The sequence below is a fragment of the Acipenser ruthenus genome, chromosome 21 (genome assembly GCF_902713425.1).
Source record: "Acipenser ruthenus chromosome 21, fAciRut3.2 maternal haplotype, whole genome shotgun sequence".
NCBI lineage: Eukaryota > Metazoa > Chordata > Actinopteri > Acipenseriformes > Acipenseridae > Acipenser > Acipenser ruthenus.
In genome coordinates, this window is record NC_081209.1 from 26,426,877 (window position 1) to 26,454,098 (window position 27,222).

At 39.4% G+C, this 27,222-nt stretch overlaps 1 protein-coding gene across 2 annotated transcripts in view; it reads left to right on the forward strand.

Annotated features, from left to right (window-relative positions):
- The first annotated feature begins 8,435 nt into the window (after window positions 1–8,435).
- The window catches only part of LOC117427711 (A disintegrin and metalloproteinase with thrombospondin motifs 17-like), an 84,215-nt gene continuing 65,428 nt past the window's right edge, over window positions 8,436–27,222 (forward strand). For both annotated transcript variants that reach the window (XM_034045935.3, XM_034045936.3), the window contains exons 1-6: window positions 8,436–8,700; window positions 9,428–9,807; window positions 14,127–14,292; window positions 19,686–19,855; window positions 21,634–21,717; window positions 23,101–23,258. In XM_034045935.3, the coding sequence (XP_033901826.1) occupies window positions 8,628–8,700; window positions 9,428–9,807; window positions 14,127–14,292; window positions 19,686–19,855; window positions 21,634–21,717; window positions 23,101–23,258 (1,031 nt within the window). In that variant the 5' untranslated portion in view covers window positions 8,436–8,627. The remainder of the gene's footprint in view (window positions 8,701–9,427; window positions 9,808–14,126; window positions 14,293–19,685; window positions 19,856–21,633; window positions 21,718–23,100; window positions 23,259–27,222) is intronic.

Genomic DNA, 27,222 nt, shown 5'->3' on the forward strand with positions numbered 1-27,222 from the left:
TAGTTAAAGTTCTAGTTGACATGCTTATCAATGCAGTGTGACTGGAGGCTTTGTTTTCAATATTTAAATTAAGAATAACAGATATTATATTCTGTTTAGTACACATGCACTAACTTTTGTTTACCTTCCGTAGGACAGAGATCAAACATACACGTTCAGAAAATGTTTAGGAAATTCCACCTGCACAATGCACTGGACACATCTGCACCGGACACACCTGCACCGGACACACCTGCACCGGACACACCTGCACCGGACACACCTGCACAATGCACTGGGAGCTACTTCAGTAGCAGGTCAGTGTAGTGCTGTGTTATGTGATGTACTGTTATGGAAAGTATTGATCCCCTGTTGATGAGATCAGGCAATACGAGCTGTAATGCTATTCAATAAAGTAGATCTGATCACTTTGTACAGTGATTCAGATGCTTGTTTGGGGACTGTGGGAAGCACTGGTATGCACCCATTCTCCACCAATCAAACTGGCCCCTGCCAGGATAACGAACGGTTCTGTTTTGCAGAGTGTTTGAGGCAACGCCTGCCAGGCTTAACAACTGAACTACTGTCCTGTCTTTTCTGAAAAAGTCAAGGCTCATTGCTTCTCGCAGTCCCAGTTATAGTTGCACACATTCTGCTGAGAATATTCTCTCTGACTCAGTTACATGCAGGATCTAGGTCAAAGATCACATGCATGTTTGAGAACCTTAAATTATATGTTTATATATCTTTGGTGGGTAACAATGGTCAGGCACAGTTGCCCTTTGTTGTGAATCTTTTGGGGGGAAAGCTCTGAAGCTACACAGTTGCAAGTCACAAAATGAATAGAGGGCTTAGTACCTTTACATCCAACAGGTCTAGGCATTTCTTAAAATAACCAGAACAATACTTGATTAAATCTTGTTTGGAGTGCATTTTCTGATGACAGAGACAGGATCAAGTTTTTTAATTTTTTTTTTTTTATTTAAAGCTTAGCTAGCCCTTCACAGGGAGATGCAATGCAAGAAAAAGCACATGTAAAAGCAGACCCAGGTTTCATGCAAACCGATTATTTGGGACAAGCACAAAAATTAAAAACTTAACCTTTGACCCCTTACAGTGACATCACAACCCATAATGCTAACTTTTGCCAATCTATGAATCAACCAAGGATTATAAATTCTGACATGGGGCACAAAGATGGATTCTGACTACTCCTTGGCAGATGCATTCTGTCCATGATTATTTTTGGTATTTAGTGCATTTTTATCAGCTGTTGTTTATAACAATGCAGAAAGCGCTGAAAAAATCTGAAAGGTAAACATCTACCTTCAGACCCAACATAGTAGTAATAGAGTACAGAAAATGAATTATTGGAACCTTCTTGCAATACAGCATCTGACCACCAAAGGGCGCTGTGTAAATAAAAACAAAGTGATTTATGCCTCTTCTTCCTCTTCTTCACAAAAGGCTAAATTATCTACTGGTTCACTGTGGTTACAGGTATTCATATTTTTACATGCTGACTGTGGGAAAATCCTATAAACTCTAGAGCCACACACCAACAAACCAGTATGACTTGACAGCACATTGACTTCTTAAGCCCCGAATAGGAAGTAAAGTTCAAAGCAAAACCATGCTAAACAAAAGGGGGGGTTTCCTACAGTGAGAAATCTAAATGCTAAAAGCAGTTTTCATCCTTTCCCTGACCCATACCACAGATCTGTATGCAGAACTGAGGACTCGCTCAGTCCTTCTGGCAGATTAAAGGGAATTATTCACTTGTTGCAAAGGGGAACTTGTTTCCATTCCAACGAGCATCACACATGGCGAGGCTGACAGCTCTTACAGTGCTGCATCATGCCCCGCACAACCAGCGTCAAATTCCCACATCCGTTAACTGTGACACTCTTTAATCTCTCCGTCTCATGACTCAAGGAGGATGATATTGAAAGGCTGTGGTTCACTCAAGTGGGGCATGTCCACAACAGAGCTCTGAAACACAAGCAGGTAGTCTTTTACAAGAGCCCATTAGCACTTGGGAAGCAGAAATCAGAAGGTAAGGAACTGTGGGACTCGTTGATAGAAGAGGTTCAGGAAATTGACAGGCTTGGAATTCCTATCCGGAAATGTTCAATTTGCAGACGAACACCATTAATTGATAGGCAGTACATTTCCAACCAGATTTAATATTAAGACTGCCTTCCTTGCAGCCTCCCTTAGAGACAGTATTAAGAGCTACAACAATTAAGATCTGTTAATTAATGTACGCTGAAATCAGTTAATGATATGATGGTACTAATCGTAATTACTCCTCTTTCTGTATTCTTTTTGGGGTTTATGTTCTGTTATATAAAGCAGCTTCTTTCTAGATCTGAATTTACAGCAGCTTAACTCTGCTATCTGTTTAATCTCAAGAAGGTTGGTCTTTGAGTCAAAGGACAATCAATATACAGATTTCGTGGGCAGGGTAGGCTATATGACTGTATTTGAGGACCATGTCTAGTTCGACAATTTATATTTATAGCACAAATAATCAAGCACGTATATTTTACAAAAGTAGCTTTTGGAGTTAATATGATTAATTACCTTCATTACGAATCTGTCTAATGCAAGCAATTGGAGCGGTAAGTTAATTGTTTTATTCACCGCTCTATTACAAATGCGTCAGTTATTTCATTTTCAAGTTTTAAGAAGTGTACCTATTAAAACCAGCGTGGTTTGCCCTTTTAAAAATGGTTGCAGATTACAAGTGATGAATTGGGCCTTGGTTAATTGTTGACCAGGATTCTTGTCTTTTGATCTGAGCACGTCTTCAGTTCTATGTTGGAATAACAATGTTTGTCGCAAGCGTTCTTGAAATTGAAAGTTTGGAATAATTTGTCTAATCTGTTTGACAGGAAGTCAGGGATTAAACGTTCACTTGTATTAACCAATTGTGTGCACAATATACAGGGCATCTGGAGGTTAATACTGTATGTGCCAGAACAACAGGGCCCGTGCTGCAAAATACTAAAAGCATTCACTTGTACTTTGTTTCTTAAACAAGCTGCTGATACACCATGGTCTAACAGACACAATAAGGGTAAAAACGTCAGTAAAACAGTTTGTAAAACTTGATATTAAAGCAAGGACAGATTTAACTTAATGCTGAGCAACTTGTTACGTCAGTCCTGCCAAGTAACAATTGAAATTTCACATTTACTGTGATATACCAGCGCAGCAGCACAGCACAGTGTAGTAAAGCATCTAATTTCGCCATGGATTTGTTTGCCACTTATGGTTCATTGGAGCTTGAAGTGGTGATGGAGAACAGCTTGTGGACAGTGAATCAAGTCAACATGGCACAATTTACAGCCTCAGACAGCATGCCAGTCGCTCTGAAGGAGCGCAATGCTTACAATAAACAAGCAATTCGAATGAACCGTGAATACAGCTGAACTTTAATAGAGAGACAATAAAGTTAGAATGGTGAAGCGTTGCCTCATTAAGTCATGCCAGCTGTCTTGTCCATTTGGGTCTATACCACTACTTTGAACATAACAGCAAGTACATTCTATCAGTCCCAGAATCGCCTGGTTTAATGAACTGCACATGAAAACAAGGATCAGTCATTAACAAAGACAGCTCTATTAAATCACTATGGCACTGCTGCTCCCTCTGTCTAAGACTGAAATGTTTTCCGACAGTGAGAATGTGCATATGTTATCTTCTGACATCAACAGCTAGATTATTTTTCTTAGATAACACATTTTTGTTTGCTGAGATATGCTGATATACTAAAACAAAACATACTACAAATTATCAGCAATGTCTGACAGCCTTTGCATGCATGCCAACAGTCCCTATATGGTCGGGACATTCCTGATTTTCTAGCAAATGTCCTGTCCCCCGATGCACAGGAAGAAAGTCCTGATATTTACCCATAGAAAAAAAAATCATTTATTCTGCTCAGTAGAGTTAGTGAAAACCACATGCTGTGCTCTTCGTGCGGCTGACACAGCTGCTGATCACTAACTTATACAAAGGTAAGAACGCTTCATTTTGTCTATTTTTACTGTCGTGATGGTCATGTGGTGTTGAGCTGGGGGGATACGTCTATTATATGATAGAGTGTTTTTTGTGTATGACTCCCAAATTAGAATAGCCAATTATTTTTAGGATCAGCTCACCACTACCACCCCTGCGCTGACTCAGTAGTGGCGAAGACGAACACACGCTATCCTCCGAAGCGTGTGCCATCAGCTTCTTTTCACGCTGCAGACCCACCATGCAGCCACCTCGGAGCTACAGCCTGGTCAGACTAAACGGGTTGCTGGTGCGCGGTGAGCTGAGGACACCCTGGCCAACCTTTGTGGTGGCACATAACATAATTTCTCACAAAACTAAACCCTCATCTCACACCATGTAAAATGCATTGTGATATTACTGCTGGCTTATCGTATGTTTAATCTTCAAGCAGGAACGGGTCACTGTACTTGTAGAGTAAATGACAGGTAGGTGAAATCACTGTAAGTGGCACATATTTGTAAGTGGAGATGAATGGAATACCATACGCCTACATACCATCCAATGACAAATAGCTCACTTTAAGCAGATTGCTTGTGAACCCTATAGACTGCCATTCACTTGCTAGTCTTGGAAAGGCAATAGCTGTTTTAAATCATGCTGGAGGACAGGAAGTAAAACCCAGAGAGACAGAGACAGGAAGTAAAACCCAGAGAGACAGAAATTATCAGAAGAAAGCCTCCATTAGTGCTTGCAAGGATGTGATGTGCATTGGAGAAATGTCAACGTCGCCCCTTCAAAAGACCACTTCGTTGCACATATAAGGCTCTTATTGCACAGCAGTTTGATCCATTCCAGGTTTTACTACTGTATGAGTTTGACAAGCCGCAGCATATAAGTGTGTCTTATTAAACTCACAGCAAAACCAGGAATGGTCAAACCGCTATGCAATGGGTCTTATTACCATCCTTGTACATTTTATCAAGTAGCTGGAATAATGTAAAACAATGGGTTTGGGCACTAGCTGTTTACCTCTGGAGTCTACCAGGGAAAGTCTCTGCTTTAACCATCACTTGTCTATGTGACAAACCCCCATGCAATTCACAGTCTCTAAAGTGAAATAAAAAATTGAGTTGGCATGACGACTGGTCTGCTCCCTCATCCCCTAAAAGAAAGAGGGATTCCTCCAGGTCAATCGAGTACTGCATCACAAAAATAATAAAAGCAATAGATACCAAGTTTGTACCTAAATGTACAGCTGTATAAAAGTGTATCCATACAACGGTTTGACTCCCATCGTGAGAACGTAAAAATATATTAAAACATATTAGTATTATGTGTCTACTTTTTAAAACTGCATGCATTTTAAAGTATACAAATAATGCATATTTGTAAAAAGCAAACATCAATTGCATGTTGTTACAGATAATATCCACCAGGGGGCTCTTGAGTAACATTTATGCTTCAGCATTATTTGCTGAAAATCTACGACGAGTTGAAATTGTTCCCATTATGCATTCTAATTGTACCGATTTGTATTGGGTCTTGTTCATTCGCATTTTTTTATTTCTTAAAAAAAAAAAAAAATCAGTAATATTAAATAACCATATACGGTACAGTTGCATTCCATTTTAAGACAAACAACAGGAAGCAAAGAAATTGCAAAAGAAAAAAAAAACATAAATCTGGTTTGAATAATATTTTAATGTTCTGCCAAGCTACTGTAGCTGAGATGCAATAAGTCCATCTACTGTGTTTGAAATCTTCTGTTTGTTGAAAGTATCTCAATCCAGAAGCCACAACACCCTGGCTGCGCTTAAATAGGATGGCACTCACAGCAGGACCATATCCCTTGTATTTGCACATGGCAAAAACAAATGTGCCTTTCAGCAGTTCAGAAAACGATCAGAAAAGACATTTGGTAGCAGGATGAGCCTGTGTGGTGCAGTGAAAATGTCTAAAACACTGGTCAAATAGTTGAACTCCAGCGAAGGAACTACTGTACACTGTAAACAAGTGTTTAGGAATCAAACATAAATCTTGTGCAATATACAGCTATGACCAAACCTTTTGCATCACCTCGAATTGAGACATTTTATTAAACATCATGTAATCAGAGGAACTACAGAATTATATCGCAAAAGTCTACCGGAAGCCACAATAGTAGTGCACAGTATTTAATGTTAGATTTCAAAACGTCACATTCTTCAATTTTTATGTAATTCAATATGCTAACGTGACATTATTCAGTAGGTTTCATTCGACTTTACGAAGCTAAATTAGTTAATTCTATAGGGTGATGCAAAGCTTTTAACCAATAGCTATAGACTGAGAGCGCAGCGTTGTAGATTGAAATGACTTTAGACTCACTATAGACTGAGAGCGCAGCGTTGTAGATTGAAATGACTTTAGACTCACATGCCCACTACAATGTGTTTACAATCTGTTCCATAGTATTCATGTTTCATTCTTAAACATTTGGTTGTACAGTATAAAGCTATGTTTACTCTGATGCCTTGGTAGAAGTGTAGCTTTAGAAACCAGGGCTCATAGGGGGTAGGTCCATGTGACGTTGATGAGCCAGAAAGCCAGAGATGCCTGTAATCAACGCATCTTGTCTCCTGTGCTGCATGCATTTACTATGTGAAGGGTTTTGAGACACTTTTGCTATGTAAAGATGAAGTAATATTGATTCCAATTAAAGTTCTTATTTGTGCATTCAAATCGATCCTGTAATACCTACCACTTGTTTTAAACATCACTTAGTCTAATCACGCACACGTATTTTCAATTAAATTTGAATTTAAAGTACATTTCCTGGCCTTTTGTAGTCAAACATTTCATTAGGACATTTAACAGACCATTAGCGAGCTAGTAATAAATACTTAATAGACTGTTAATTGAATGCTATTAGAGACAGTTAATTTAAATGGTTGCCACGTTTTTGTTACTTGATTTTATTTCAAAAGTGGCAGCTTTGTTCATTTTCAGTGGCATTGCAATTCCAAGGTTACTGTTTAACTGTTCGATAAATTCTCATGATACTGAAACACACGTATAGAAGTTTCTCTGAATAAAGTTAATGGAATGTGGTGTGGTTTCTTTCAAATGTTAATGAAGTAAAGTTCTTCATTAGCCTGAGTTCCTAACTAGTAACAGATCATCGAAAATGCTAAACATGGGTTTATATTGTAGTTTATTTCCAGGTCTCCAGGTCAGTGTATGTGTTTATCTGCACTTTAACAGCTCTGTTAACTCAAGGCTTGAGACTTAAATCATCAAAATTGCTTTATTTCTCCTACACCCTGTAAAGATTCAATGCCGAGATGGTAGTTTTAATATGCAAGGACTCCTGCAGTTCACGAAATCCTTTCACCATTAATCTACTATAAGCAACAAGCAGTAAACCAGTTCTCATCCAGGGGTGTGGAGTAGTGGTTAGGGCTCTGGACTGTTGCCCGGAGGGTCGTGGGTTCAATCCCAGGTGGGGGACACTGCTGCTATACCCTTGAGCAAGGTACTTTACCTGGATTGCTCCAGTAAAAACCCAACTGTATAAATGGGTAATTGTATGTTAAATTAATGTGATATCTTGTAGCAATTGTAAGTCGCCCTGGATAAGGGCGTCTGCTAAGAAATAAATAATAATAATAATGATCTGCATACAGCTGGTTAAATGAGGCTGGAGCTGGCACGTGGCGTTTACACTGTTCCAGAATCACAGCATTGGGTTTTCAGCGCTGGCAAAGAAATCAGATTTTTAAGCATTGGTTACTATTCCTTTAATAACCCAAGTCCAATTTATTCCATAACGAGTGTGACTCTTTTTACAGAAGAACATGTTGTTTTATTACAAGCAGACGTTCTTAATAAAAACGAGGTTATTATGTCACCCTCGGTATTCTGTTTTTCATTAGTTAACATCAAAGCGAAAGGCAGACCTGTAAGAATGCTGCTGCTTTGGATGCATGCCTTACGAATAATGTCCTTTTAATTGTAATGGAAATTATTAATGGAAGCAACAGCAGCCTATTGCTCTTGCTAACCGCCCTGCAATTGCAACCGCTGGATTACTAACATAAAGGTTACATTAACACCAACTTGTACCCGTTTTCACTGCCTTGTGACTACTATTACTCAGCTTATTAGACCGACAGTACTGCCAAACCTCTCCACAAACACATGCAATTTATTAGATAGTAGTAATGAAATGCCAATATACTGCGCATGACATAAACTGTGTTTATATCGTACTGCAAAGAAACAGGACAAGCCAGCATCCGACCTCAATTACGGATGCACGCAACACACTGCCTCGTAGAACGCCACCTTGCACCGGTTTCTTTAAAGGACTGAAACCACGTGTTCGGTTACAGCCTACTGGTGCGACTGACAGCCGTATTGTCGAATAAAAATGCGCGGACTATCCCTCGCAACACTACAAATCCAATCATGATAAAGAAAGGGTTGTCCCGAGCAGAAGCAGGCGGGTTTATTGTTTCAAGTCCAGTTTGTCGGCTGCACTGAATAATTTCGCAAAAAGTTTGAAGAACTTCATTCCAGCCTCCGCTGTTCTTCCTGGCGAATTCCGCTTCTCATTCTCTCTGTCTGCATCTAGACTTTAGCAATCAGCCGTGCCTACAATGTATGACAGCTCAGCCCTGCTGCCTTTTCTGTTAACTCTTCTGCTATGCATTGGACTGAACCTCATTTCAGGTACTGCGATACTTTTACTTTTGTGTGTGGTTTTTTATTTATTTATTTTTAAAGTAAGTTATTAGTTACAAAGTAGATTACATGTTGCACTTGGTTTGCGAACACTTGCTACAAATTTAAAACGTTTCTTTTGCTGCTCATCTTTTAAAAGTACACAGTACGTGACTTAGGTCAAAAGCAGTTCTACAGATTAAAGCTGCTGTGCTGTCATTTTAAATTTCAATATTTGATAATAATAATATCTATTGAACCTTATTGCAGAGCGTGACACGGTTCCAGTAAACAGGTGTTTTGTGAAGCCAACTAATTTAACAAATATACAATTGTATCCTGCAGTTAAATGGAAAGGTGCATTGAAAAAAAAAAAAAAAGTTTTGTAACCTTTTCTGGCAATTGTTATTGCAGCCTGTTCATACTTTCCATTCATTAGAACTTGGCTACCGAGTCTGAAACTTGAGGTTTGAAAGAATGAGAAATGCTTAAAGCTGCAAAATGTCATTATTGAGGACGTTTTTAGTCAAAGGTCCTGATGTTAAATGCCATACCTTTGCTGTTATCTGTATAATAATGTGCGATATACGTATTGTTTAACTCCAGTCACATTTGATTAGAGTCTAGTCAATGACTGTGGTTGCAGGAGCCATAACAAGGCACATATACAATGTTTAATTTATACGTTTGGTTCTTGAAAGTAATAGGAAGTTATTTTGATGTCTTCTTCAAATAGCGTACTCTGGTGCCGAGAAAGATCTGGTTGTCCCTACTGAGTTGCTGGAGGACGAGATTCACCTGTTGTGGGAGCGAGACTCGCAGAAGAGTAGACGCCGTGATCAGCGCTCTGTGTTCGAAGCTGACGCTCGCAGGTGTAAATCCCAAGGAGACCATGGTGAAAACGTGTTCATCCGACTGCCTGCCTTTGGGAGAGAGTTGTATTTGCATCTCAAGAGAGACGTCGGATTCCTGTCCGAGGGCTTCATTATCGAGGAGAGGGGAGATAAAGACCCCGAGGGGCTGGCCCATATTCCAGGCGGTTTGCAGTGCTTCTACTCGGGACACGTTCTGAATTTCAGCAGCTCATTTGCTTCTGTCAGCACTTGCAATGGCCTGGTAAATTCGCTGTTTTGTTCTCTGTATCTATTTGTTTGATACGTGGCAACCATGAAATATGAAAACAGTATAGTTTTAAAATGCTGAAGAACTATGTTCCCTGGTATACAATTTTGAATATGATTTTTTTTTTTGGGGGGGGGGGGGCGGGGTTGTGTGTGTGTGTGTGTGTGTGTGTGTGTGTGTGTGTGTGTGTGTGTGTGTGTGTGTGTGTGTGTGTGTGTGTGTGTGTATATATATATATATATATGTATACCAATTGATGCACAGGTGCATTGCTTCACAGCTCAGTCACCTCTTGTAGCTGCCACTCCCCTTGGTGAATGCAATTGGCTGCAGATTAAGTGGACTACCCTTGTCAACTACATTTCTTGTAACAGAGTTCTTTAAACTTGGCATGCTTGCCATTCTAGTTGAGTAGCGATTGGGATACCCTTGCACTGAAACACCTTCAAGTTGTACCCATTGGTGCTTACTAGTTTTAGTACCATCATACATTTTTCCCATTTATTATTATTATTATTATTATTATTATTATATAATTTCATTTTTTTTTATAAATATCTTTTTGTTTGGAGTAACTTCTTTTGCAAGTCCTCTACCGTAATGAGGAAGATGAGCTGTGTGCATGTCTTTTAATCGCTAGCGACTGCATGTTCAAGCAGGCAAGAGGATAGAGCACCCCCTTTCTGTGATAGCCTGATAGCAGAGGTTACATCGAAGGGGAGTCTGCCCAGCAGTCTGTGAACTTGTTGAAAGGGAGGAGCTGCCGTTATTGTGACATGTATTATTATTATTATTATTATTACATGCAATGAACCAGCGCATTGGGCAGGACACGGTGCCCATGGCGATCTGACAGCTACCCTCACTTGTGCTTGGGCAGGTGGCTACACAGGGATGGCACAATATATCCGTCAACTTGTATGTGTTGCTTGGATGTGTACCCATCAAGCTTCAGTACTGCCAGTGACACACGTCGATGACACTGTTGCAAGAGGCATTTAGCTAGAAGTCTAAATGAGAAATACAGTAGCTGACCTATTATTCTGACCACCTTTTTAGAGGTGTTTGATAATTTGGTGCGAGACATTCCAAGTGCCCTTGATACTTTGCCCTCACAAACTTGACCCTTTGCAAACAAAGAAGCTCAGAGAGAGGGGAACAGAAGTGGTGTTCTGTCTTTTTTTTCACAAGCTTTCAAAAGGAATAGATATCTGCAGCTATGGCTTACTCTTGAAATGAGCGGTCTAAAAGTAGTGTTTGATAAACTAAATATAATAGAGCTGTGTGCATGTGACGTATCAAAACAATGACATATGATCGTTAATAACTGATGTCCTCTGCATGGTTTGAAATGTTGGATGCCTTTAAATAGCTTTGGTGATCTATCAGTAAACCAGATGTTTCATTTTACACACAACGTCAGCAGCAATCCTGATACGGTAATTATATTAATTCCTATTAAATCATAACTTTTACCTTTGCTCATGAAGCAGCCAGAATACTAGCGTGCCATGTAGTTCAGACTAGACCATCGTTCTCTTTGATGAATAGTAAAATGCTCTGAAGAAGTCTCTACCAATTCACCATGTGTTGATTGCTGCTCCCACTGAACCACAACAGAGATAAGCATAATGTTGACCTCTTTTGTTCTGTTCTTCTGGTAATGAAAATGTAACCGTGTGAAAGTCGGAAAGGAAAAAAAAGCATGCAGACCTCTGCAGCTCATACAGTGGCACTTTAAGACACTTATTTGTGCAGTAAAATCTCTCAGCTGTTCTTGGCTCGCGTTCAATTCAAACGGAAACCTCAAATCTCCGCCTGGTGGAGGCACTCTCATTGTAGAAGTGTCAACTGGCTCCTTCAGCTCAGACGGATTGGTTCGAATTGCAATTCAGAGATAGCTAATGGAATTATGCTTTTTCAAGGCTGTTTAATGTGATCTTTTTACATGGGCTAGAATTGTAATTCAGGAATGATCCCTTCTGTGCCCCGAGAGCCTGGAACACCAGCAGACAAGCCTGCAATGCTGCAGAGCTCTCCTTTCACAGACGCTGAGGCACTTGATATGAACTGTATGCAAAGCAGCAGCACCTAGCCAGCATTCAGTTAGGACAACAAAAACAACCGTGGAGAGGACGTTATGGTGTAACTGCATGTTATCGCTGTATTTGCTGTGCAGTCAATTTCATATCCTTGTATTAAACAGTGCAGGTTAGCACAGTTTGAACAGCAGTTATGTCTGCTGTGTTGCTGTTGGTCATTTGTCCCAATTGAATGTGCTTTCTCTGCAGTTTAACTCTGGTGCACTGAAGCACCTGCCAGGGTGTTTTGAGGAACAGCTGCACTTTTATCGGGGGTGTTTTGACATGGTGTAACATGCAGGAATGTCTGGTGGGGCACATTTAAAAAAAAAAGCTTCTTGTATTTGATAAAATCATGGTGGAGAATCAAATAAATAACCCTTTAAGAGATGTGTTCTTACTTGGCCATGATTGAACTCAAACGGATAAAAGCACCCTATCCCAAATTATCTAATGTTACTTGGCGAGAAAACAGGTATATACCTTTGCCAAGCTTAATAATTGCTCCTTGCATAATGGAAACACACTTAACAAAACATAGATCAAATGTGACAGCATCCACAGTGCAGGTATTATCCAGAACCTTGCCTTGAGCCATACCTGTTTGGAGAAATGAAAGATGCTTGGCTGTATTAGCACTCTCTGTGGTAGGCATGCTGAAAAAGCCTTGGCAGAAGACATTTTGCTGACAATATATATATTTTTTTCCTTCCCCTGGCCATTCTGTGTGTGCTGTTTATTTAAGCTTTCTTTACAAACGTAGCGTAGCGAGCCCTGTCTTTTGTACTGTGTACGGAGTGCGATCATGAACAGAACACTTCAGTGTGGGAGGTTAGATTTGGCAGTCGAATGGGGATGGTTGAGTTCAGAAATATTAAACCCAGATCAAGTTCACATTTCACACACAGTGCAAAAAAGCTGATATAAGAAAAACAGCGTGAAAGATAACCAAGCGTGTACAAAAGAACAGCAGTGTTGAAACTTTAGTATTGATAATTAAAACATCTATGTGAATCTTCTTTCATTAAACATTTAGTAAACCCTGAAATGTTCAGGATTTACACACTTCTGCAGCCTTCGTTTTTAGTCTGCCTGTCCTACTCTACAGTATGCGATCATGAAGACCGCTGGTCGATGTGTGTCCACAGTAGCAGAGCAGTACTGACCCTTTGTCAGCAGGGTGATACATGTCAGACCTATGACATGTAAACAGAGCCATCACAACTCCCAGTAAGCAGCTGTTATATACCATGCGATTGCCTTTTTTTTACGCTCTTAGCGAGAAGTGTTTTAGATTTGTCAGATGGCTGTTTGTTGTTTTTCTTTTGATAAGACATTCCATATATTGCGTTTCCCCTGGATAATCACTTTTCACTTTGACATGAACAGTACTGTACCAATCTGCTAATACACAGTTACACTGTTTAGGTAGTAACCGGGCATATGCTTAATGTACATTAACCTTAGTTTTCCATGCTGTACCATACTATACTGTACTATACCATGCCTTGCTTGCTTGATGTTTACCATGCTGTCTTTACTATATGATTTTTCCATAACTTCTGTAAGGGTTAATTTAAGGCAACAGTGTTTAGTGACCAGGTTACTGTAATAGGAACCTCCTGCCTCCTATTTCACATCCTACAGTAATCTGAGCTAACACAGAAGACTGCAGATGCTCATCGTTTGCTTGTGTTTTTATAGCCGTGTCTTTACAGACGACTGCATCCAAGAGCTTTGCTTTGTCCAAACAACAATGGCATCGTGGCCAGGAGCTATCGGGGCTTTTTAAAGCCTGTGTTGCTTTTTATCTATCAAAAGTAATGGCCGATTCTTTTGTTTTGCTTGCTACCTGCTTTGGCAATTATTTGAGAAGTGATGGGGAGGGGAGGGAAGTCAACATTGCCCCATGTAAAATTGATCTCCATTTGTAAAGCGTTTTCAAAGAAGCTCTATGAACACAAACGGTGAGGGATGCCAAGCTTGTTAATAAAAGCATAAATTATCATTCTCTTTGTGTTTGTTTTCGTTCTTTTGTCTCTCCTTTCTTTCTTTCTTTCTCTCTCCTTTTTTTAATTGCTGCAATACAGATAAACACCATTGTTTTAAATTCAATCCTAATTACCAAGTGATAACACCTTAGTTTAAGCATTTCTCTAAATGTGTAATCTATAAATGTGTTATTGTCAGTTATCAATGATTACAGGCAGTTTCAATTTTTTTAAATTACAGACTGGTTTTATCCAAATTGGAGATGAGAGGATGCTTATTGAACCAGTAAACAACACTCTGAGTGAATTCAGTGGGATGGAGCACAATGTTTTCAGACAGAAGAGATCTCCACGATCTAACCAGCAGAATTCCAAAGCACACCAGGAGTCCTGCAAAACAGTAGCAGGTAAGGGCCAGGAGCTTCTCATTACCATCGGATACAGAGCATGCATGGGAATAAGGGGGGGATCATAAGGCCAGCCAGGTGACTATTGATGGGCCTACCCTGAATATACATGACAGACATTAATGTTCACCTACTAATTTATTCCCTTTACCCACTCATAGTGTACCCACTCCTTCTTGGTTGGTCGTTTTAATGAAGTGTTTTTATTTTATTTGACATTTTTAAATGTACTAGTCCCCTGAAACATGATTTTTTTTTAAAGTGAGACAAAGCCAGGTTTTGAAGGTGAAGAGGTGTCTGATTTAATGCTGTGTACCGAACTTAAAACAACAATGGATCCCTCCACTGCACTGTAGACACTTGTTAGGAATTTCCATGCATGATCTCAGACACTTATTGCTACTGTTCTCATTCATAACCACCCCCCTCTGGATTGTCTAACAATCGCAGAGCACCATAGTTAATAAATCATCACTGTTTCAGGGCAGCATTTAGAAGTATTGCTAATCCTTTGATGTTTTAAGTGTGTGAGTCTGCTAAAAGGGTCTCTGAGGAGACGCAGCTGTTCCTCAGTTTTTATGTGCAGCCCAGTCAGTAAGCTCCTGTTGGAACCTGCAGCAGCTCTGCTCTAAATGTGCATTATCAGACAAAAGTACCTCTCCACTTCTGTTTTACATTAAAATGTTTTACGTATTTTCTAGGCCTGTGGCATTCTTTGCCAAGTTTCCGGAATTCTGAAGCGAGAGATTTTTATTTTAAGGCAGACCTCCCATCTCTTTATAGAGGGTCAGGATAGTCGGATCTCAGTTGCAGCAGGGGGAAAGTTAGGACCTCACTGCACAGGTGTCTGGTGGCATCAGTGACATCAGTGATAGCTGTTATGTTTTACAGGTCATGCATCTACAGGGCATCAATTCAATACAGAAAATGCATGAAAACTACAAGAATTGTGGATCTAGATGTTTCGATTGCAGCTGGTCTTTCAAATAATAAGTTTTGAAGACGGAAAGCCAAAAAGAACATGTAATTTAACTTTGGGCATACGAGTCTCCCAGCTGTAGCACTGAGAATCAGTAAGACCTAATTTGAAGAAGTTGTGCCTTAAGCAGAGTTGTTTTGCATTGAGAACGCATCTGTTTTAAACCACTGGGGGATCCGTTAACTTTCATCTGGGGGAAAGTGTTTTGTGAAATTATAGAAATTCAAACTGGACACAAGACTAGATACACATCAATTATTTTGATTCATACATCAACGATGAATCGAAATTAAAAGAGATCAGTCCGGAAAAGAGCACAACCTGTATAAATGAATAGACTCCATATCATCTGGGAGTAAAGCCTGAACTTGCATACCAATTGAAACCTCTTTTATTTTTTTTGTAAAACGGGTGGCTCAAGACATTTAAGCTCCCTTTTATGGCAGTCTTATAGACTAATGTAGTTACGTTTGTTTCACTTCAGCCCAGCTGTACTGGTCTAAGTTCTTAAATTCTGGACAACAAAAAAGCACCAGGTGTTAGAACTATTTACCACTTACCAGCACCTGGAGCAGGGATGGCAGTACTAGGTGCCAGATATGGAAATTCTTTCCTCTGGACTCATGTCTGCTTGTGTCTGAAGTTGGGCCTGCCAGACCCCCTTTCCCCTGTGACCGTTAAAAGGCTTCAATAAGAGGAGAGAGTTTTAGTTTTTCAAGGCTTAAGATACTGACTGAAACAGATTTTTTATCCATTAAACTTCATGTCCTGAGTCCTTCACAGGGTTCACTATTTTATCCCAGCCGACTCGAAACACACTTTGTACAGCTGCAGATTCTGGATGTATACAATTATATCATGTTACATATCTAAAAAAAAAATTAAAAAAAATGAAAGAGTAGAACAATACCGTTGAAGGATGCAAGAGTATGGGCACATTTGTAGTTTCTCACCACAAAAAAAAGTGTATTTGGAGAAATTATTTCCTTGAACTGAATAAGGGTGGGCTGTTATCAATTTAAGCAGTTAAGGGACTATTTTAAAAGACAGGCTGTTTCCGTCTGCCTAATAGTCATGGTGGACCTAGACTAGATTCAAATTCCAGTATCTGTTATGTTTGGGGATTACCTAAAGCTCTCTGTAGGAGAGATGGATGCTGGCATCCTTGCATCTTGACAGAAGAAATACAGAAAATGAAGGAAAACTAGAAATAGGAGGTCATTTACAATTTTGTTACATTTTCAGGTCATGCAATTATTTTACACCATCTTGGGATCAATTTACTTTTATTTGGGAGAGAGAGTTTTCTGAGAAAACCGAGCACAGGAATAGAGAAAATATCTTGATTAAATTTACACATTATGATTTACACATCAATGATGAATCAAAATTAAAAAGGGTTCAACATTTATCCCTAAACCCCTTTTTTCAGCTCAAGGTTGGACCCTGAGGGCTTTTGCATGCTGGCAAAATGTTGTTCCAGATTGCCTAGAAAACTTGGTGCATGGCAGATGTGTGTATGATCTGGTATCAAAAATCTGACAAGCAGCCCCATGGAAAAGTTATAGGGTGCAAAGAGTTAGAATCACAGAAGAAAGGAAGTGGGAGTGAACATTATTCAGTGGAAACAAATTGACATGCGGGCTCGCTCCCTGCCCTTGTACTCAGTAAATCAAAGAAGGAGCTCTCCTCCTGAGGCCTGACTGCGACAGCTGGGATAGGCCAGCCAGGGACCTGCGTTCATGTGGCAGACGTGGTGAAGAGCCTTGTTTTCTTAAGCTCCAGCATTCGATCGCTTTCCTCTGGAATTAAAGGATTTCAAAATATCGTTCTTAAAATAAAAAAAAATAGCACTTACACTTACAGAAAAGATTAATTCATTTTCAGCCAGACGTCCTGATTAAAAAGCAGGCTTCATTGTGGTTTCGTACAAATTCAATGGGAATTCCAAAAATGTTGGAACTTGTTTAACTACAATAAACCTGCTTCCAGTTCTTAACTGCTCATTCATTCGAGAGTGTCCTGCTATCCGGGCTCGTTCTTTTTATTACAGTAGCACTTTGCAGGATATGAAACCCTTTTCTTAAAGTATGTCAAATGAAGGAAGTGGAGACCTCAATCCAAATTAGGGTGGGACATTCTGTGCTATCAGTAGGCTCTTAGGTTTTGAATATAATACAGATTAGTTGTTTAGCTGAAGATATAGAGACAATGTGCCTGGTGGAGCATAGGTGCTTACTTCCAAAAAGAGCCATGGGCCACTGGACAGGGGAAGTAAAGTTTCTTACTGAGGTTACAATGGTATCGGCTCCATTACCCAGGTCACTTTTCAGCAAATTCCACATGATCGTTAAAGCAAGTGGACCTCAGTTCTGCGTCTCGTGAGAAGGGCAGCACCAATAACACAGTGCTGGTACGTGGGAAGATGGAGTAGGTCCAAATGATCTCTTAACTGTATTTAACTTCATCCCTGGACTCTGCACTGTCGCCAGGGTACTTACTTACTTACTCAGGATCATGCTTGGTTAGTTCTGTAGTAGGGAAGTAGGAACAATTTTCCCTTGTTTAGCCTTTGGCAAAACTTATTTTTCCATTTTTGTCCAATATGGCCAAGGGTTTATGAAAGTCAGGGAGGAAAGTAGCTTGCAGTTATTAATAACCATTAATTCTTTAATGTATAGAAAATGGGAAAGGCTACCACAGCGATGAGTATCTATCAAATGCTGATTAACCTGCTTACTCAGGCTGAAGTACAGCATTTGGCCAGGTCACTATCACTGGTTTTGTCTGGGAAGCAAATAAAAAAGTTAATATAATAGTAATCCTATCCCTTCAGGGCAGCTTAATATCGCTTGTGTTGTTAAGACTTTGCCTTTAATGGCAAAGGCAGATCATGGTGTCTTTTGAGTTCTTGTGTTTTTTTTTTTCTAGTTTATTATTCTTCTATAATAAAGAGCAATGCTGCTTTGATCTTTGGAGTGCCCCTTACTAAACACTCTTATTCTATTTGGTTTCAAGTCAGTTGTCTATGAGCCCGTTTTCAAAGTAGCTGGTTGGTGGATGTGGACGCAGTGTTTCCCAGGCAGGAAAACCTACAGATCTAATCAAAGTCTAGACTGTGCAGTGGTCACGAGGTCCACATCGTGCAGCCCTGCCATTCTGGCTCCTGGAGTTGTCGAGGTCATTTGGTTCCAGCAAATGTTAATGACCTGGAATAGTCTTCATAACTTAGTGAAAGTATCTATACACGCACCCCGCACCAGGGTGAAATTGCCTCAGAGTGGCAATTATACAAGGACCACATAATGGGAAGCAATTACCTGAAAATGGTACTCATTTTTAAATAATCATAAAACCGTGCAACCAGTTTTGCTAAAAACAACAAAAAAACTGCTGATATTTCAAATAATTTTACTCTGAGATCCCAGCACATTAGGTTTAAAGCTGTATGGATGCTGGCACAATCTCAATGCGACGTGCTGTTTTGCTGGTTAACACAGTGTGAATTGGTGACAGCAGGGGAGGATTTCAAGGCCTTAGTCGAGGCGAATGCTATCGGCCCAACTACACTGCAGGGATATAAACACATTTGTATGTTAAAGTAATTTAATACTTGTATAAAAAATAAATGTACACGTGCACACACACAAACAAACCATTATATAGTAAAACTGTTCTCCTTTTGTTTTAATATTTTGTCCTGACCAGCAGTTCTTCAGTCTTGTATCTCTGCCTGGATGTAATATTTCCACTGATATTTATCCATCCAAGATGGTTTCACAAGAGGGTGATGGGAAATGTAGTTCTGAGAGGTCCATGCAGGTACATGTAAAGCCTTTTGAGGCAGGGAATGCAATTTTAAAAGTTTAAAAAAAGTGGTCAAAATGTAAAACAAAAATATCGACCTAATAATAAGGAATAGTACATTTCCTTGGTAGTCTATGATTTAGTGAATCCAGCTTATTAATATTCCTATGCGCATGGGCAAGTGCCTCTGTCATTTTTCATGGCTGGCTACAGCCCTGGCAGCTTTAGAACCACTAAGAACACTGTGTCCATAAAGACCAGCTCAATGGGAAGACCACACTCTCTATTTCAGTCTAATGATCATATAGTAGACACTTTTTTTTCTATTAAGATCTTTTTACCCAGTCTCTTCTAGAGATTCCATTGTAGTTTATCTAGGCTATTTGAAGTTTGAGACAATGCAAAAGGTCGTCTTGTGGGGGCATCCCAGTGTGCAAAACAAGTGTGGGTATAAAATAAATAGCAAAAGCATTGAACAAAGAAAATAAATACATATTGTATGGATGCTCTGTCATTGTTCAGAATATTTTTTTGGGGGAGGCGGGGTAGCTAGATGTTGCTTAAAGAGGCTACACAATTAACCAAAACTAAACTGCATGTATTGCAGGAAAGAAGCACAAGAAGTCCAAATCCACAGAGGATGGGAGGGGCAGAAGGAATGCCATCCCATTACACAACGAGTACACCGTGGAGACGTTGGTCGTGGCTGACTCGGACATGGTGCAGTACCATGGAGCTGAGGCTGCCCAGAGATTCATTCTCACTGTCATGAACATGGTGAGGGACACTGTTAGCCTAGACCGCTAGAATAGGAGTGTATTTGCATAGCTACTATAAGAATGACCTGACCCGTTTTCATTCAATGAATAAATTGGATGTTCTATTTTATTTTTATCATTTCTATCTTTATACAGTGTATAGAGTAAGGCATTAGTGTTGACCTTTCAAAAATATTAATTCAATAACCTTGACTTGGTTTCTTTGCCAAGTTTGAAATAATGACAGGGGTTGACTTTGGTGAATCAAACATTCTCCCCTAACCTTGATACAGCATTGTATTATAATGAATTGCTTGAACGTACTGAAAAAGTGTGCCTTATATTTAATAGCTAGGCTAAGCCTTGCTTAGATTCAGACATCATGGACAGTGTTAAATGCTGACTGCTTTGTCTAAAAGGATAGAAGTCATGGTAACTTGTGCTCAGCTGATTAGGAATCCAGTGTTTCTCTTGGCCAGCTGTGGGACCTTGAGGGTTGGCTAGTATGAGAAACCATGCTGATTTTTCACACCCCAGTTCCTCATTACTGTGCACTAAGCGTGCCAACTGATTAAAAGTATTTAGGGCCGTGGCTGTAAAAAATAATTTGGCTTCAGGAAAGCCTAAGGAGAGCTGAGGAGATGTTAGGGAGTGCGAAGCTGGCAAGTTGGTTTTGGCATCTAGCCCCCAATTTAATTCTGCATTGCTAGTTATAGGGAGCCTGCAGTTGAGAGGATTCAGTAAAGTGCAGCGACACCAGAATTAATGAGATTTTTATTGACTACGTCTAGTTTTTCCATTTTCACTGATGGTTTGTTGTTTGAGCTCTGTATTGTTTCAGTCTGTGTGCCATCTTAAAATAAACCAAAAAGAAAAAAGAAAACCAACTTTAAACAAACAATAGCAGCTAGATTATAAAGCCGAAAGGCATTCCCAGCTAACCTGAATGTACTGACAGCTGGTTGGCTGTTTTCCCTGGATATGATGTCTGGTCTGAGGGACAGTACATACCCCTGAGGTAAGCAACCCTCCAAGTGTGCCTGACTGCATTGCTGGCTCCATGGGTATAGGGAGCTTCGGCATGTTTAAACATCAACACTGCCAGTTCCCAGCTGTTCCCAAAAATGGCAGCAAAACCTGTGGCAGTGCTGCATCTTGTTAAGAGCCTCAGAATTGAAATGTCTGTCCAAGCTCACTTTTGTTTCAATAGGAAACCACAGTAGTAAAACGACAGTTGAAGGAAACAGAGAGAAGTAAGGGGTGTATTATAAAACTGTTGTGTAAGGATTTGACAGTTTAGGTATAACACAGATAATAAATATAGTAAAAGGATTATGATTATCATGCATGAATTTCTTGGATACAGAATGAAGTGTTATGTTTCACAAATCTTAGGTTTTCAACACTAAATCCCCTCAGATTTGAACTGTAAATCTCATGAACAATACAAGATGTTTAAAGGGATTATGCTATCTAACTGGTTTCTATTTTAAACTTATTTGAATCTCTTTTATCATTTAGTACTTTCATCTATTAAAGACTTCATGCAAATCTTTGAAATATCCAACCAGATGCTTCTGTGGTTTCCAATCAGGTGCCAAACGACAGATCCAAAGGCTCTTTGGGCTTTTTGTAATGCTTTGATTTGTAATACAATACATACAATGCAGCCTTTTTAAAGATCACTTGCTTCGTTTCTTATACTGGTAGTATGCATTTAAGGAAACAGTTGTGCTGCAGGGTTGGCATTGACGTTAATGCTATGTTTCTGTAACAGGCTTTGGTTGGTTTCTGCAGGTGTACAACATGTTCCATCATCAGAGTCTGGGTGTCCGAGTTAACATCCGAGTGACCAAGCTGATCCTGCTTCGCAAGCGCCCTGTAAGTTCAGACCTATGCCTTCAGTCAGTTACGAGGCAAAGAGACATCGGCTTTGTACTAGCGTCTGTTTTATATACTACAAAAATGCATTAACTAAGGATAGCTTTTAAGAGTGTACACTTCGTTGCTTAGCTAATGTTCTGCTCTGCATGAAGTTATAGTCTCATGGAATGATGGGCATCCCTGGTCCCTGAGGACAGTTCTATACCTGGTTTACCTGTTTTGGGTTTGATTGGTTCAAATAAACAAACCATTTGGAACAAGGTTTGAACAAAGACCTGATCTACAAGGGCCAGAGTTTTCTATACTTGGACTCGGGATGGTCAGCATTGTTTTGTAACTGTAACTTTACAGATTTATATTAAACTGCATCATGTGTTTGGAATAGCATTTCCTGTTTGGCACGCAAGCCATTTGAAACCTTTCCAAAGCTTTTGTTTGATTGTTTTAAATTATAATTTCTCAGCCCTGTGTTTTTCTGCTACTGCCAGGTGATGGTGATTGCATCTCAGTGGGTTAATAAATGAATAAAAGCTTTCCAATAAATACACAAGAACTTGGGCATTATAAAAAAAAAAAAAAAAAAAAAAAAAACACTTCATGAGCGACTGACAGAGTTTTACAGGAAAAGGCTTGATCACTGCTAACAACTCCTCATTTACTGAGTAAAGTGAGGAAGACAAAATGGCGGGAGAGGGGGACACTTTCCTTTTTCAATTTAGTTTCCCACATAACTGTGTCTTACAAAACTTCTAGTCTTGCATCTGAGGCACGTCCGAACATTGTGTCTGCTTACTCTCACTCAGTGTGCTTGTGGGTGTCTCCGGCACGTCTCCCTATCCACGTCCTTATGGTGATCCCCATCTAAATTGCAGAGTTAAATTTCCTTTTCTCAACAGATAAAGCTCCTGTCTTTTCTATTCTCTATGGATCCAATTCCTTCCTGCCTCAATCTACAGCTCCTAGGGATTGCAAAGTGGTTTTTGCACAGCTGCTGCAAAACACTTTTGATCTTTTTCATTTAATGTTTTGTGGCATGACTGTACATTGTAGGGATTGTTGTCCTTACAGATGCATTGTTTTTTTAAATGGTATCCACATGGTGAAAGCGCATAGCTTGGGAAGATTAATATTTGTTTGCTCTTTTAAGGTGGTTTTTAGCTTATAATTTTCCAAAGTCAAGTCATTTATTCAGGCTTAAACATTACATTTCTGAACAGCGAAACGTCCTCTGAAATAATCAGTATTTTATCAAAGGCCATGCTTTTAGGTAGCTTGGTCAACAATGTAATAATGACAAAGAATAAGAAGTTTTTTTTTGTTGCATAAAACAGTTTTGCGCATTTTTCTTAAGCCTGAAGGTTGAAATTAATTGTTCCACAGGCGAAGCTGAAAATTGGGCACCATGGGGAGAGGTCCTTGGAGAGCTTTTGTCACTGGCAGTACGAGGAGTATGGGGGCGCCCGTTACCTAGGTAACAACCATGTACCTGGTGGAAAGGACGACATTCCTCCTGTGGACACTGCTGTGTTTGTTACCAGGTACTTCAATGGCTTTCTCCATTCTGTTTGTGAACTCTAGTTGAGGTGGCATTCGCTTGCAGTTTGTCAGCACTCCTCGATTTCTTATTAAAAAAGGAACTTGTCACCTTTCACTTGAAGGGTTTTTTTTTTTTTTTTTGCAAGAGATCATTTAGATTTTTTTACAGGCTTAATACCGTCAGACCTTAATTACCTTCCCATTTCTTTATCGACGGGAGGCTTTGTATTCAATCATCTTCTCTCACTCTGAGGGATTATTACTGGCACAAAATAATGCATTTCTAATTTTGGATTAGGTATTATTACTTGATATAATTTTCTGGGAAAAAGGCATCCTTTTGTTTCAATTAATCGCCATGCAGCTTGTCAGATGCTATCCATTTTATAAGGTTCCAAAGAAAAAAAGATCCTGAAAAACACTCGGATAAAGGAGCCTTTTGTTCAGTCATAGTTTATGTTAAATATGATCTCTGAGTACCTATAAGGCCTCTCTATTACGAAGTTATATGGGTTTTGAACATCTGTCTTACACGTTTAATGCAGAGATCACTTTGAATGACAAGTGTGTATACTATAGGAATGAATATTTGGCAAGGCACACTGTGCTTTCATTTCTGAAAGAGGCACTGGGAAAATGTAAAGAAAAAAACCCCAAAAAACTCCAGGTCATTACAAGGGCTCACACACATTTAATGGTTTGTGCTCAGTAAAAATAAAGAAATGCTTATGAAGATAAAACATTTTTTGATATTGTAATTCTCCTTAGAATTCATGGAGGGACAGTAAATTGGATGTGAAGCTTCTCAACTGAGTATGCATTGCCTCAGTGAGGTACTAAAAATTTATAGCACAATGACATTAGGTACAACAATACATTTTTTTCATGCGCTGAAAATAATTCAAAACCGCATTCACTCTCTGTTACAAAGCGTATTTCTTTAACAGTCCTGAGTGGAGAACCTGTATCATTTTCCTGTGATAATAGAGTTCTGTCGTCTTTTAAACAAACTGTCTTCACTGGCTGTAAATATACTTCACAACTTGTTGTCAGCAGTCAGTCTTGTCTGAGGTGTAATTATTTTAGACTGTTTGACTTGGGTCTCATGAGCCTTGTCATATGTTTTCAGATTTTAGTGCTAACCAGAATGAATTCTCCACCCCAGGCCAGGAGATTATCAGCAGTGTTTTTAGAGTGAGGCATCCATTTCCCACACCGCCCAGCTGTGCGTCAAACTCACTTTTATGTGAAGAGTATTTCATTGAAGAAATCAAAAACATACATCTAGAGTGCTTTTAGGATTTCAGATCAACCCTACAATGCTGTTATCGGACACCTAAATGAGTCTATCATATACAGTGCTACAATTCGAGAACATTCAAGTTACAAACTAGTATACTATAATCTTAAACGGGGGTAACATGAAGCCACTTTGTGGCTTGGAACTTGGTTTCAGGCCACTGCACGGCACACCAGGGGAGACTTGATACAGCAAAGTTGCCTCAACTAGGTCCTCTCCTGGAACCAGGTTTCATCCACTGTTCCTGAAAAAGTGGCGTTGTGTTCCCTCGGCTTTACGCATCTGTTTTGTGTACAATATTGTAGTTCCCATGCTAGTCCCTGTTGGTGGAAGTGGTTTCTATTACATGTGTGAAGCAGGACTAGACTCTTTCTGTTAATCTCACCTGGCAGAGCTGCTGCTGGATTCTCATTTAGCAAATTGCCTTTGCAAATTAGAGGGTTTCTGGCAGGATTGTGTTCCAAGAATTATCACAACAAGCGATCGGTACACATCCAGACTAAACTATCCTCCTGTAATTTTCTGGATTTTGATGTTTGGGTCTGACAAGTTCAAAGGAAGTTCTTGTGAGATCCCAAAGTGACCTTTGGAACTGGGCAAGTTAACCATTTCTGATGGGTAAACGGAGTGACTCTACATCCACAAGGAGAGACAAATCTCTGTCGCTAAAACACACATCCACCCCATCACCTACTGCACCTGCAAGACTATAGTTAATTCTTCCTTTGCATCATAAGGACCGATCAATGAGAAACATTTTGTGGTCCCATTTTAAAGCACTAATTTGAAAAGGGAATCTAAAGAGAAATATAAATTAGTTCAGTGCTTTTGCTTTGATACCATTTATTTTAGCCGTTAAATAATGTCTCTACAAAAGGCAAAAAGTAGTTGTTAGCCATGGTAAACCAACCATACATACCTCGCTTAATTATTGATATTTGTGTAGACGGGACTGGTCACACACTCAAAAGAACTCTTCTATACTGTTTAAGACATGACCACTGATGCTCTGCAGCAACCTCTTCATACATTTTAATTTACTTCAAAACATTTTTATTCAAACAAAAAATTGCAAAAACACCTAGTGTATCTTTGTAGGGTGTAGCTGAATAAGTTTGTGTGGCTCTGGTGCTCGTTGTAACAAAGGTCACTTTATGAAACTGAAACAGAGTCGGTACTATTTCTTGGCATGTTGCACATTCCCTACATGGTTTTAGTTTATGTCCAGATGTTGAGAAACAGCTGTTCACACCTTACCTACTTGGCTAAATGAACATTTCTGTCATATTGAAACTAAATGTTTTGGTTCTCGAATTCCAAGGTACGCCCGAAACGACAAAAAAGTGAATTAAAACAAAAAAAACGAAATTTGTTGGAACTTTTAGCTCAATCTTACCTCTCATTAGCATAACAACGTGCAGATCCCGTATAATTTCTTTTGATGGTTTAGGTTTCCAAGCTTTGGTGAAGTCCATTAATCCTGCCACCACAGTCTAGATTTACTTCCAGTACAGCAGGACTAAAGTCCTAATACGGTATGCAGCAATGTAAATGAAAAGGAGTCCTAATACATTGATGCACAGGAAGTGAATGTATAGTGTGGTGGCAGCATTAGCTTTAAGTTGAAAATAAAGCCTTGACGATAAGGGGCATCCAAGAAAGATGTTAATGAGAGGCCTGAACAAAATGTTGTTTTATAAATATGTAAAGTGCTGCCAAAGAAGTGATGCTTGGTATAATCGTGCAGAGAATTACAGCTCTATTACTGCTGTATACATCTTAGAATTATACTTGCCTGTATGTAACACAAGTTTTTGATGGTGTAGTGTTTTTCACATCTAGGAACACTGGATGAAATAAAAAAAAAAAAATCCTTTGTGTACAAAGAATATTGAACTCCCCTTTAGAGATGTGCTAGTGTTGTTTACACTAACGTCTCCTTTGAGGGTTCCTGGTTGGCATTTTGATACTGCTGTATTTGGTTACGTTTACAACACCAACAGCTCAACCTTTTAATTGCTTCCACAGAGACACTTGAGGTTATGAAAATGTAAATTGACTCCATTTCTCTGTTTGTATATCATAATAAACAGATTAAGGCACACTAGAAGAATGTATTCCAACTCTGGGGGGGGGGTTATTTTGTGTAAATTAACAGGAAAGCAGAGATGATTTCCAACTTCACATTGAGTTGAGTCCCCTGGGACCGAACCCTGCCGCAGAAGGCTTGACTATTGGTTTGGCCCTCTGGTGTGAGGGGAAAACCATTGGTTAACAACTGCCTGTTTATTTAGCAGAGCACCTGCCAAGTTTTTATTCTTTTTAGCGTAAAATCTCTTCTGAAGCCCAACTGGGAGTAAATTGCAAGCGGGCAAGCCAGTAAAGTCCCAGGGAGAGCAAGTGAATGACTGCCTAACCTTTGTTTTGAATGAAAACTTTTTCATTTTGTGTCATGTATGGTTTCTCTTAATATTACACAACTATACTAATTCAGTATGGATACAGTACCACTTTTTTATCACTAGTTATTTAGAACAGTTTACTCCTTTGAGAATCTGGACTAGGACTGGTTTTTGGCTTTAAGGTTAACTTGGATTTACTGTGATCTCTGGGTAAGTAACAGATGTACCCTGATTACAATTTGAATAATAATACAGGCTGATTTG